Source organism: Mchenga conophoros, linkage group LG6 (assembly GCF_057382185.1).
Source record: "Mchenga conophoros isolate Kocher_MC1m ecotype Shallow Benthic linkage group LG6, M_conophoros_male_GT1.1, whole genome shotgun sequence".
Classification (NCBI taxonomy): Eukaryota; Metazoa; Chordata; class Actinopteri; order Cichliformes; family Cichlidae; genus Mchenga; species Mchenga conophoros.
In genome coordinates this window covers 39971230-39984911 of record NC_140531.1, presented here as the reverse complement: position 1 = coordinate 39984911, position 13682 = coordinate 39971230, and the positions used below count along the sequence as shown (strand labels likewise).

The window sequence follows — 13682 nt, the reverse complement described above, 5'->3', positions numbered from 1 at the left end:
TCAGCCAATTGTAATCTGGAAAGCCCCCTTATATTTGCTCCTCCCGATAATTTTCAGCGCCGTTATTCACTGTTGCAGGCCTGCTTAAAACAGAAATGAAAAAAATAGAGCTGATTATTAGCTCATAAAAACAAAACAAAATCACCTGACAGGTTTTCTTTAAGTGCACTGTTACAAAATAATGGGCCCAATTTTAGACATGTCCATGTTTCCTAAAACTCCCTCTATTAAAAACAAAAATAACAACAACAACCTACCTGACAGAATCAACCCATCACCACAACAACCTCAACAACTTTAAACACACAAGTCTTGCCACCACATAATTTCACCTCCTCAATACACCAAAAGTCTCATTAAAACCACTCAATTTGCACACAAAAATCACCCCCTTATACTCTTAAATTCAGCATAAGACCCCCTTACAACATCATATAATCACTAAACTATAAATTCCCTACCCCAATCTGCACTTCTCGTCTCTGCTATGCTTCCTCTTCCTGAAAGTCACAGTCACACACACACTCAGGAAGTTCTTTCGTCACCACACACTCCAGCTAATTTGCATACTGAGTCATCTCTCAAGAAGCTGTAACAACAGAAACATATGTTTAAACATTCCCAACTCATTAAATCATTTTATTTCTTCCAACAGTGATCACTAGTGTTGATCAGTCAGTACGAGAGCACTCCTAAGTCACTCTTTTTAAAACTACTTTAATCCCTTTTTTGTTTTCAAAACTCCCTTTGTCATATGGCTTCTTCTATTCCTCAATTACAAACTCAAATGTATTTTATTAAACATTCACACCATTGTATCATTCATACAAAATAGCAAGCTGTTCTTCATTGCCTATGTTTGTGTTCTTAGCCAGGTTTAATCAATGTCTATGCATTAAACTCCATGAGCTTGTCTTGTCTTTATAAGTTTAATGCATTTTCTGTTTGTGTGTGTGAATTTGCCTATGGTGCTTTTGCAGTGTGTCAGACTCCTTCATAATTTTGCCTTTAAACAGTCAATTTTCTCCTCCCCAAATTTACTAACCCAAATTCTGATTTCCTACCTTAAATAGCAGCATTCCTTGTCCTCAGCCAGAAGGTAGGGCTCCACTTGCCACTTTCCACCTCCACCCTAGCCCAGCGGCCTTACCCGTCAGGACCCGTCTTCTTACTGAAGCCGAGAGTAATCGTGACTGTGCCTGCCTTAGGTTGTCCCAGGGTTTCGAGGTGGGATCTTACCCGTCATGGGCTATCCAGCCTTCCATACTCGCCTGATACGGGGCCCAAGTGGGCAGGGGAGGGAACACACTGGCTCTGGGAATTAAAGGAATGTAAGCTGCTTCCTTCATTGCATCTTATGTTAAACTATCTCTATAATAAGCTATCTCAATTCTGACTCCTTCCTAGAATAATTTCACATATGGCACTTTGTGTATGTGTGTTTTCTATTCATTAATGTAATTGTCAGTTATTTTCTCTCCCGGTCAGGGAACCACATTATTTTCTCTCTTCATTTTACCTTCTTTTGTTTGTTTGTGACGTTCTACTTTAGCTCTACTAAGCCTTGATGTAAAAACAATACTCCCTTATTTCACGCACACACTCTGCCTTTTGCCTACACACACACTTCTCTCTCAGACTTCCTCTGTTCACACATCACCTTATATGAGCATGCAAACTTCCTGTCACCCACACCATTTCCTGTTACACACACACCGCACGCAGCTGCTCAGAGCAGCTCAAACTGCTTTGCTGTTTCTCCAGGCTAATCAAACTTATTTTGTATTTACAATCTACAAATCCTCTGTAATTCTACTAACTTTTGACCTAAAATGTAGCATCATTCACACAATGATTTCATAATCCTCTCACACACACCTTTTAAATAAACTAAACTCTTATAACATCACTCATGCCTCTCTCAAATTAAAACACTTTCAAAGTTTAAAACGTCCTACTTTACATCACCCAAGAAATACCTCTCACACCTTTATTCATCATTCAAAACCTTCTAGTCACCGCATTCACACTTAAACTGTGACTAGAGTTAAGGAATATAACTCAACACACTTTCCTAAGAGTATTTTAGACATGCTTGTCATAATCAAAAAGAGCAAGTAAAAAACAAACAAACAAAAATTGAAACCTCCATTAATTCTCACCGCACACACAAGAAATTGAAAAAATAAAACCCACCAGCAACTAATGCTGGAGAAAAGTTACTACTGAAAGTGATGTGTTAGTCTTAAATATACACAGTGCACTCAATATATTTATCTATCTACATCCAAACTCAGTCAATTACTATACATCCACTACGGCAACTCAAAACTTTATTTATAGTCCTCTAATAAACATAAATGGCATTTGAAACACACACTCAACAATGTTAGCAGCAGTATTTGTAAAACCAACTGTGGCTTAAACAGTTCACTGCTTACTCATTTGCATTTTCATTCACACACACCGTCTAAAAATAGCTCCAGCATTGCCTCAGACTCCTTTCACACAGAGATCTATTATTTTATATTCACAAAGACGTCTTATATTTACAACTGCACAGATTTTATGCCTTTTAACACCTACCGAATTTTGAAAAATTTAAGTTAACGGTCTAACCGATAAAAGTCCAACTTTTTTGTAATCAATTAACCAGTATCTGTCCAACAGTTTCTGGCCTCATTTCTAAAATCCCTAACTCAATTTAAAAGTGTCCAACACCCAAGGTCCAACCTTTGCTGCCCAAAAAAGCGCAGATACCGTTCCAAACGGTAAGGAGACTAACTCCTAGCTTAATTCCGGGATGCCCTGTACCCCACAGCTAAACCACACTGAACTAACCCTCTTCGCCGAGAGGTCAATGTCGCGCGTCCACGACAAGGAGGGAGCGTAACCTCCGGGCTCTGCGCTTCCTACCAGTCCAACTGGCGTTCTAGAATAATTTATAATACTTTGGAACAACAGTAAAACACCCAACCAAGTGTAAGACTGAAGCAGGTCCAACCTTATAACCAAAAAAATAACCAGATTCCCTAACATACTAAACGGTCCAACCGCATTCAATCATTACCAGCAGTCCAACTGCTTTAAATCCTCAGTACTGTCATGACATTCTCATCAAAATCAAAACAGACATCCACCAGTAACTTCAGTGAGTAGACTTAAATTTTATCATATCCAATTTGGCACACTTTGGAAATAATTCAACAGGTAGTGCCTTACCTTTTGAATAAGCCGGCTTATGCCCACTCACTTAGACCACTGGAACTCATGTCTGCCCGTCAGACCACCCAAGACCACCAAATTTCTCCATCTAAACCTCCAACTCACCCTCCTCAATAACCGGACGAAGCCCCCAAATGTTAAGATTCAGTATTGAGGAAGGGTACAAGAGGTGATCGAAGAATAACCACACCGATCCGGCCGGGTGAAGTCAAACGATGATTTTAATGAACACACGCGTGGGAAGACAACTCTGTACGCAGACAGGAAGTAGTCTTCAACTTAATCAAAGCATGAACAGATATTTTATAGCATCAGGGTTTGTTTACTGACGCCCCTTCATGCGTCACCGGTACATTTTATACATAGATCAGATCAACATCATCATGACTTTTCACCTAGAAAATCATCTCCTATTTTCATGGCTTGGTACTTTCCGTTCTTATCTTAAAATGAATTGTTCCTCTTTCTTGCCGAGACAACAAGGAACGGTTCCTCTAAATAAATTTAACTCTATGTGTGTGTGTCACGACCTCACATGCTCTTTGTGTCACCTCTTCACCTACTGTCTGTGTCTCGTCCTCAAATGCTCTTTCTCAATTCACCTGTTGCACTTCTGACCTTTTACCAGACCAGAAGCTCACTGAGACTATGTGTATGTCTTCTACTAAATAAATGTTTTAACCAAGAACCTCTACTAAAACCTTAATATAAAATGATCTGATATATAAGTGTTTTGTAAGCATGTATTGCAATTCCTTCCCTGGCTCCAAGTCACTTGCACAATAGATTGTCCGAACATCGCGCCGAACAAAGCTTCCGACCCCCAATTAATTGACCGAGCTCCAACTCTTTAATAAGCACAGATATGCATTGTGTATAAAATAGTCATAACTGCTTAAGGCCTTCTTAAAGCTATCTGTTACATTGTTAAAGCCTCGTCTTAGCCTGCGGCTCAAAATAACTTCCTGCTTCTTTCTACATACAACTTCCTGTCAGCCTGCAACTCAGTCTTTCTGAAAGAGACACTGTTTAAACCTTGGAATGCAATATCCATGCTGCAGATTATATTATTAATGCAATGACAATTATTTAACAATAGCAGTAAAATAATTTCCCTCCTCGACAAGACGCAATTAAAATATAAGTATCTTTAAATAACGATATCTTTGTTTATGCAGTATCTCCTTCTTTTATTCAATATAGTGCATTAAAGGCATCCTGTAAGTCAGGGGTGTCGAACTCCAGGCCTCGAGGGCCGGTGTCCTGCAGGTTTTAGATCACACCCTGGGTCAACACACCTGAATCAAATAGTTAGTTCATTAGCAGGCATCTGGAGAACTTCAAGACATGTTGAGGAGGTAATTTAGCCATTTGAATCAGCTGTGTTGGATCAAGGACACATCTAAAACCTGCAGGACACCGGCCCTCGAGGCCTGGAGTTCAACACCTGTGCTGTAAGTGACCCAGTGAATCAGTTTACATTGGATTTTGTTTCCTAAGATAATCAGCATGTGGAGTGTGACTCAGTGTTTATCCACTGCTGTATAAACTAACAGGACTTTACCCTGTTTGTGCTTGTTTAAGTGAATTATAGTGACTGTACGATACATGTTCAGAGCAGACTTAAGAGCAGCTTAAATCAGAGAAAATGGACCAAACACTAAACCAGGATGTGCAGAGAGGCAGAAAGATGAACTCAGAATGTACATGTGTTATTACAGTTTTCCAAACTAATGAGATAACACACAAATCAAATGTATGCAAACGTACATATGCATGCACACAGACACACACACGTGCACACATGCACACACCCGAACCAATAAAACACAGCGAATATCCCAGACCTGAGCTAGAAAAGACTTCTATTCTAATCCAATGTATGTTAGCTTTATAAAGACACATTTCACACAAACTTCTATAATTCCTCTGGACTGAACTTGAAAACGTGTGTGTTTTTGTTAATATCTGTATGCAAACCTGGATAAAGGACGTTCTGAGAGTCAAGTCTCTGACCCAAGAAGACAGCGGTTTGAGGGAAGGGTAGGCAGAGTTTGCCCAGTGGGTGGGGACCTGGTTGTTCAGAAAGCTTGTGTAGATTCGGTCCATTTCCTCTGACATCACAACAAGACCTGCTATTGCCTTTTGCAGAGTGATAAGAGACATCTACGAAAAAGAAAGTGAGAATAACACATCACAGTAACGACAGATTCCGAAAAATGTTATTTCTGAAACTAAACAGAACGCATATTTTCGATTGTTCAGGTTTTTTTCTATTTGAATGTTTCTCTAAGATCAAGTAAATAAACAACAATCCAAAGAAAACAACTCCTGAAGTGGTCATGAGATGATCTCCACCAATTAAATGTGTGTGGTTTTTACATCACCCTGAGAACTTTAAGCAAGTTGTTGAATCGGTCTGCTTCTTGGGCCAAAACAGTTGTGAGGGAGTTCAGGTGCCCATTGGTGTCTTTGATAAACAGTGTGCCAATTGCTTCACCCATGTCCAGTCGCTCTGCACTCCAAAAGAAAGACAAGTTCACAAAGAGACAAAAGACAACACAAACCAATGAAAACATGGGGAAAAAGAGTGAGTGTAATAATGCAAAGTCTCAGCAGTAACTGAGATCGATGTGCAGGTGAATCTATGTGGGGTCAGCGTACCGGGCAGTTTGGCTAGAATCAGCTCGGCGAGCTCGCAGACTATGTCATCGTTACTCTTAGCTCCATGTTGCGCTGAAGAACGAGGATTAACATCCAGTATGGTATTGATCAGAGTTATAGTTTCTTGACGCTGCAGAGGCAAACACACACACACACACACACACACACACACACACACACACACACACTCATGTATTGATATTTTATCATAGCACTCCCAAAGCTCATAAACTGCATGAGAAACATAAGTTTAAATCACTAAAAGGACCACAAGCCATTTCTTATAATTGCTGTGAAGTGAAAAATTTAACAAATTTTGAAAAACTACGTATAAATAAGAAATTGCACAGTCATTTATATTTAAGAGAACAACTGGCAGTCTGGTATAAAATAGAGACAGAGACATTTGCTTGTAATGTACTGGTATTGTTACAGTATTGTTCTTCACCTGAAAAGCCAAGTTGGCATTCTCATGCATACCAAAGACCTCAGGATCATCAATGATTGGAAGATTCTCAATATACTTCTTATATTGTTCGAGTTCATCTGACTCTGGAGCGTAGTAAACACCTTACAGGGAGAAAACCATTAATTGAGATATATGCATAGCGTTCACTGTGCATACACGCCCGTACATACACATGTACACATACACACACATACATGCACACACACACACATATACATACAAAAGAGGGCAGAAAGAACAATACCTGAGGGGGAGTAGGTGTAGCCAGGCTGCAGAGTTTCTGGAGAAAAAAAGCCTTTGAGGATTGTCCTTAGGCACCGTTGGTCCCAGGCATCCGTCACTCTCCCTCCATACGTGATCTCACCTGAAGAGAAAAAAAACACAGTAGGATTTGAGATATTTCATGGCTTTCTTTGTTTATGAATGCAGGAGATATTGCTTTTAAAGACCAGACCCTCTTCTAGTTTCAGTTGATCAAAATCTCACTCAGAATCAGAAAAATAAAAAAGTTATGGAAAAAACAGCAACAACTTTAAACTAAAAAATATGCATATAGTATATTTACATAGATATGTGTAATTCCCGTTCTTATACAGATAATTTTGAAAGAAGTTGGATCCAGGTCATTCAATTTAAAGATGAAACACTAAAAAGAGAAATCTATTACAGAACAGAAAACTTAGGGGAAACTGCTCCGGAGCCGGAGCCTTACATTGCGGCTCTGCATGGTTTGGAAAGATAAATTATAAGTATTTAACTGAAGTGTATTTTATTTGAGTTAGTTCTTTTTTAAAACTTGTAGTTCTAAATTGGAAGATTATTGTGATCTTGAATAATAAAAATAAAGTTAGATTTTATTAGCGTCACACTTGCGGAAGCCGGTATACCCGCCGAAACGACATGCATTTACCGAGACTTTCAGCCCCAGGTAGGCCAAGTATGGAGAAATGTAAGAAAAGAAAAATATCTGAAGAAAATACAACATTTAATGATGGCTGGGCAGATTCATTTGTATTTACTTCTGACGAGAGTGACCTACCGGATCCACATACGTATGTGAGCAGCTGTTCTCCACCATGAACTATGTTAAAAACAAACACCGCTCACGCCTCACAGACGACAGCTTACAGTCCTGCGTAAAGATGAAGTGACTTCGTACAGCCCCGATCGTACAGCAGACGCTGTGCGCAGAGGTTCAGGAGCAGAAGTCCGATTGTAAACACATCACGGCAGACCCGACGATGTTTACATGAACATGCTCTTCAGCATCTCTTTATTGACCACTTTTCACACACAGCCGGCTGTAGCTTTCCAGCTCACAGCCCGACACAAGCAACAACACAACAGCAGAGAGAGTAAGCCGGTGAGGCGTGATTGCGGATGCCACTCAGGTACGTCTGCCTCTCCTGCAGCGTCACTGCGGGCCACGCCCCGCGAAGCACATTAACCAGGTACAATAAATATTATGCAGATATTTTGAAAATATTTATTTTAAATTTTTTAGGAGCATGGTGCTTTTTTTCCAATTATTTTTTTAATTCTGGTCAAGGCTCCGCTACACTCCGAAAGCCCAGAAGGCGATACAAGGATGACGGCTCATTGTTTTTGTTTGCTACATGGATAATTTAAGTTCAGCTTTTGAATTCATTTTAAAGACACCTTCAACTGGTTGACTTTCTTTTTAGTTATTACTTTTTAAGGGTTGACATTGTGTTCATTACATAAATAAAATGTAATTTTCTCCATAGCACTTCATGGATTTCATAAGCAACACACTATAGTTGTTTATACAAAGCATTAAGGTAAAAAAACAACAATATACACGGTGTTATCTTCATTTTAGATGTCAAAAAGTATTTGCGGCTCCCAGTGTTTCCTTTTCCATAGAAACCAGGTCCAAATGGTTGTTTGGGTGTTTAAGGTTGCTGACCGCTGGTTTAAAGTGTCCTATTATTCTTCCCACACTTTTATTTTTATGAAACGGCTGCATGTTTAGGTTCAAGGACATGCAATCATGTTTGTTTTGTGAAAAGGCTTTCTATTAATATAAAATGTCAAAATACAAATAAGACATGCATTACATATGGGAAATAAGATGCTACACAAACAGTCCCTAACTTATTACCTTGTTGAATTTAGATACAAGAACATTTCTGTTGATATTTGCTTCCTACCAGTGATGTAGACCAGAGCATCCCAAGGGATGGTGCCATCTTTGCAGTACAGGTTGAGGTTGAGCAGAGCACATTCTCTGTCACTGTCATTGAATTCGTAGCGGATGTTCCAGCCCAGGGGACCAAACTTCTTCCGCTCCTAAACACGAGACACACAGGCAGAGAAGTACTGTACGACCACACACAAAGTAAAACACATCCAAGAAAACAAAGTAATAATGATGAGGCACTTTACATGTAAAATACTGAGAAAGAGTGTATGTAACCTGGATGATTGCATGGAAAAAGCAGATTCCAAAGACAATCTTCCTCCACTGGCGTCCCAAAATGTGGCGTTCAAAGAAACTGCTGGTGATCTCTGTGAAGGCTCGTCGCATGTTGGCTCGCAGGCCTTTAGGAGGCTCGTTAGTCACCTGGCAATGACATCACAGAGACCTACTGAGAAGACTACCAGCAATCCTGACAACCTTTTGGTTTAGCATCTCCTCCTTGTTGTTCAGGCTGTCTTCAAGTGCACATACAATCCCAACGACTCTTCAAGGTAACCAGTGTACCGTGTGACTCACTCTTCAAATGATCAGGTCATGGTCATGATGACGATAAATCAAGTGCTGGTAGTTAATGTACGTTTAATTGACATCAAAGATTTCGACCCATATTTATGAAGGCAGTGCTTAACTAACGTTTATGCCACAGATACCCTAAATAAACAGTACTGGTAATTACCAAAGTCATTTTTATGTTTCACTCATGTTCAATCCACCAGTATAGACAAGTTCTTTTTTAAAAACAGTATTTTTAATCATCCATAGCTTTATTATATAGTATTACAGTGTTTGGGTCTCTGTGTGACTACCTTAAGGGAGTTCTGGAGGACTGTAACAGGAAATACTTTGGTCGGCATGGAACTGAGAAACAAACGGAAGTTCTCATGGACTGATGTGTCTGCAGAGAAACAGATGAGAAAATTATTTGCATATTCATAAAAAAGAAAAGGCCTTAAAAAGGTCCTGCAGTATTTTTTATCAATAATACAAACACTTTGAAAAACCAAAGCATACAATATCACAGTTTACTCATTTCTGTTTCTCAGAGATTAGAAATGCACGTGTAAATTACAAATGATGTCTAATGACATTAGAAATATGAAGGAACTTGTTTAGATGTGTCCCTGAGCATTGCTGCTAACAATGTTCATCCCTTTATGACCACAGCGTACCCATTATCTAGTGGCTATAATGCGATCAACAAATCTGCAACAACTGTGTGACACTATCATGTTAATGTGGACCAAAACCTCTGAGGAATGCTTTAAGCATTGTTGAGTCTGCACAATGAAGAACTAAAGTAAGTTTTTTTGAAGGTCAAATGGGTTCCAACTGAGTAAAAACAAAGTGTAACTAAACTGAAACTAAACTGCAGCCCAGCATCTCTTTCTTGGGTATCCCCATCCATAAACACTAAAATTACCACCGCTGGGATTTCCCAGTTTGAAGCAAATGTTGTAATTATTCTAATTTAATACTATTTTTTCATACAACCCTCATAAGCCTTAACTAATAAAAAATATGTCACAAATGTTAGGACAGAAGGCTGAAATAAACAGAAACTTTTGAGCTCAATTTAAAAATAGTACCAGACTCAGTGAAGGTCTTAATGAGCTCCTCCATGGCTAACATCCAAGACACTGCCAGATGGCAGTTCTGCAAGAAGACCCAGTTGCCACTCGTCAGCGCTGAATGGATCATCTTCTCCGCTATAGGTCCCTGGCCTTGCCCCAGTGAGATAGCCTCGACCCTGAAAAACACAGAAAAATCACCATTTTGATGCCTTTATAAACTTTATTCATTCATTTGCAACAACCTGTCTAGTCCAGGATCACAGGGACAACAGTTTAGACAGAGGTGCCCAGACCTCCCTCTTCCCAGCCACTACCCCAATACAATACCCCAAGCAGATATCGAAGTGAAATACTGGTTTGGGAACATGTCTTCTGGATATGACCCAGCATGACCTTTGGACATGCCCTTCGTGTAAGAGGTGTCCAGAAGGCCTCCTGGATGTGGATGAGTAGTGGCTCTACTCTGAGCCCCTCCCAAACTCCTCATCCTATGTCTGAGACTGAGCTTAGACACCCTTTATAAGACAGCTCATTTCCACTGCTTGTATCTGTAGTCTTAAACTTGAACTTGTTCATTTGAGGAAGCAACTCATTCTCAAACTGAAGAGGACAATCCACCCTTTTCTGGCAGAGAACCACATGGCTGAACTGTCCCAGTGCAAGTTGCAGATTATTGCTTGGTGCAGTCAAATTGATGGCATCATCCTAAAAACCTCCCACTACTTGGCTTACAGAAGACAGAAGCTACTGACTATTAAAAATAAAAATAAAAACCCAACCAGCTATATATGTCTATATCTCAGATGTCACAGCCTGGTGAACAAAACAAAGACATTTTTGCGAGCCATGTTGGAGGGACCTCTAACCATTTTTTCTCCCTTACCTGTCAAGACACCCTCTCTCATTTGCAAAGCGCTGGAAGGCACCCATTGGGTCAGAACCTGTGCTGAGGATGAAGATCAATGGGGTGGTAGGGGACATGTCATTATAGAGATTAGCCAGGTCAACTGGAGGGTTTTCCACAAACTCCTTCCCCAGGTTGACAATCACAAACTCAGTTGCTGCAAAAACCACCTGGATGGAAAAAGAGGATATAAGTCACAGAAAAGCTGGGAAAAATTGACCAAGCTTTGGTGGTGATGGGAAAGCTCCGCGGAGAGCTATAAACCCATGTCATTTATTTCTTTTACTGAGATCCTTTCTTTAATACTGACAAAAGTTACACTTTTTAAAAATGATCCTCTTCACCTGGAAAACAATAAAAAAAAACCTCAGTAAATATCTTTCCCCGGACTTCATCCAGGCTCACCTTCTCTTCCATGAAGCTCTTGATAAGAACTAGTTTCTGGAAAGATCCCAATCGCTCATTCCAGTAGCCTTTCATCTCCCGTTTCTCCTTTATGGACTCCTCGAGAGAAGGAAACTCTGACACATAGCCTTTCCATTTTTCTGGATTTAAAGATGCTTCAAAATGCCCTATAAGAGAAAAGGAATTCTATGGAATCAGACATAGGATTTGTACATAGTTTGGTAAGTAAATGATAAGAATGATTAGAACATCTCTTTATAAAAATGAAAAATGACAGTGTATGTAGGTCAAACATTCTAGTTTTATATTTAAAAGTAACATGCTGACATATACAGATCCTTATCAGCTCAACAACAATAACAATGGGGATAGGGTACCTAGCTTAATATGGATATGGGTTCTAGTGATTTCTCTGGAGATGCCCTTGAAGCAAGGCAGTGTGTCCTCCAGCTCACAACATGTCTGCCAGTAAAAATCACTTAGCCATGGCACATCTGGTTGCTCTGGATACTCCTGGAAGATGCAGAAAAAGAAAAGTTTATGCCCACAAATTTAGTAGACATATTGTTATCGACTGGTGTAAGTAAAGAGAAAGTTAACTAGAATTATAAAAGAGTGAGGGGATGATGACAAATGGTTTCTATGACAAGCAGCTTTAAAAAGTAAAAATGACACTTTAATCTGAAATACTTGGGATCACTAAAAAGTTCTTGTTTGAATCACCAACTACGATTACACCTGCAGGCACTCCACTAGTCAGATGCATTCAGTGTTTACTCGGATTAACAGCTTTCAGATATTTGGGTGATGAGTCTGAAAATTCGCTTCTATACACCTGTGTAAATATTTCATTAAAATCCCTTATACTTAATGATTTGATTAATCATTACTCCTTTTTAGCGTATTCAATCAAACTACTATTATTTTATTTTGGTTTTTAAAAAGCTTGCTTTTTGTCAGAAACATACATTTCCCTGTTACTCCAAACCTTTGAGCAGTAAATGCTAAGAGGCAATAAACGGGAGACCTAAAACAGAGGTGTAGGAGAAAGAAGAACAGAACTAGCATGAGGACTGTGACTGCTAACAATCAGTGCCTCCAGTCTAGTGGCATGGTTAACACCATCACTATATACTTCTTTAACCTCCTAAGACCCGAACTCTTCCACAGCATGCATTTTTTATTTCTCTTTGATATTTGGGCTGATTGGGACCCGATAAATGTCAAAACAAAGAATTGCCAGATTTTTTTTTCACCTAATTTTTGTTTCTAAGAAAAATGAGAGCCACGTATGAGGATATTCATATAAAATTTCGATAGAACAGTAGCAGTATAATGTATAATGTCCTCGTAAGTGGATATCAGGCCCTTGTAGAGCAAAATTGAGTATTTTGGTCTAAATAACCCAAAATGTGATGTCCACATATTTGGACGCCAGGTCCTAGGAGGTTATAAAAAAACATGAGCACAATCATAGGAAATCTTTTTCTTTAGTTAATTATTTTATTCATTATTGCTTTTATCAAGCTGAACTTCTATGGCTGGATTTCCCACCTCACCTTTTTCAGTGAAGAAGCTCCTTTTAGGAAGCGCCACCATTCCCCATCAGAGATCTCACTACGCTGCCTCATGATTTCTACGCACAACATAAAGCTGTAGATAAGCTTGTGTTGCTCGAAGAGTCCACGTGACACATTAATGTAGGAGTTTAGCAAGATTTGATTCAGGAGAATCTGAAGGCGCTCTTCTAGCACAGTACTCTGCTCTGATGTCTCGATGGTGGAATTAAAGAGCTGAAGATGAAGGAAGAAATAAACAAAAAACAGAGAAAAAAAGAAAATAATTTCTTTAAATGGGTACTTACACATTTTCATTAAACATTCCTGTACAAGTAGCTTTGTAAATTTGAGAGTAAAGCCCAGCTCTTTTTTCCCTCACGTGTTTAAAGTACTTGAGTGAGAACTGGTACATAGGATCGATCTCCGACAGACTGGCAACGACAAAGTACAAAACAGATCCTCGAGTGGCCACAGGCCTGTAGCGCTCCCTCGCAGAGTTTATCATCAGCTCAGTTGCTTCTGCCTCTTCCAGACGGTGCTTTATGGCCTCTGAAGTCACCTGGAGACAAGAGGATGCAAAAAATCATGGAAATAAACAGGATGAGCATCAGAAAAACAGGAAAGGTTAAAAAAAGGTCATTGCAGGGAATGTTAAATTCAA

At 39.4% G+C, this 13682-nt stretch overlaps 1 protein-coding gene across 1 annotated transcript in view; it reads right to left on the bottom strand.

The window, feature by feature from the left end:
- dnah6 (dynein, axonemal, heavy chain 6) overlaps positions 1-13682 on the bottom strand; it is a 61436-nt gene that overhangs the window by 5387 nt on the left and 42367 nt on the right. The window contains exons 66-79 of the mRNA XM_085278041.1: positions 13401-13580; positions 13022-13255; positions 11840-11975; positions 11463-11629; positions 11037-11227; positions 10169-10329; positions 9389-9477; positions 8799-8945; positions 8533-8671; positions 6603-6722; positions 6338-6459; positions 5890-6019; positions 5613-5740; positions 5206-5391 (exon numbers count right to left, since the gene is read on the bottom strand). Coding sequence (XP_085134167.1) covers positions 5206-5391; positions 5613-5740; positions 5890-6019; positions 6338-6459; positions 6603-6722; positions 8533-8671; positions 8799-8945; positions 9389-9477; positions 10169-10329; positions 11037-11227; positions 11463-11629; positions 11840-11975; positions 13022-13255; positions 13401-13580 — 2130 coding nt within the window. The remainder of the gene's footprint in view (positions 1-5205; positions 5392-5612; positions 5741-5889; positions 6020-6337; positions 6460-6602; positions 6723-8532; positions 8672-8798; positions 8946-9388; positions 9478-10168; positions 10330-11036; positions 11228-11462; positions 11630-11839; positions 11976-13021; positions 13256-13400; positions 13581-13682) is intronic.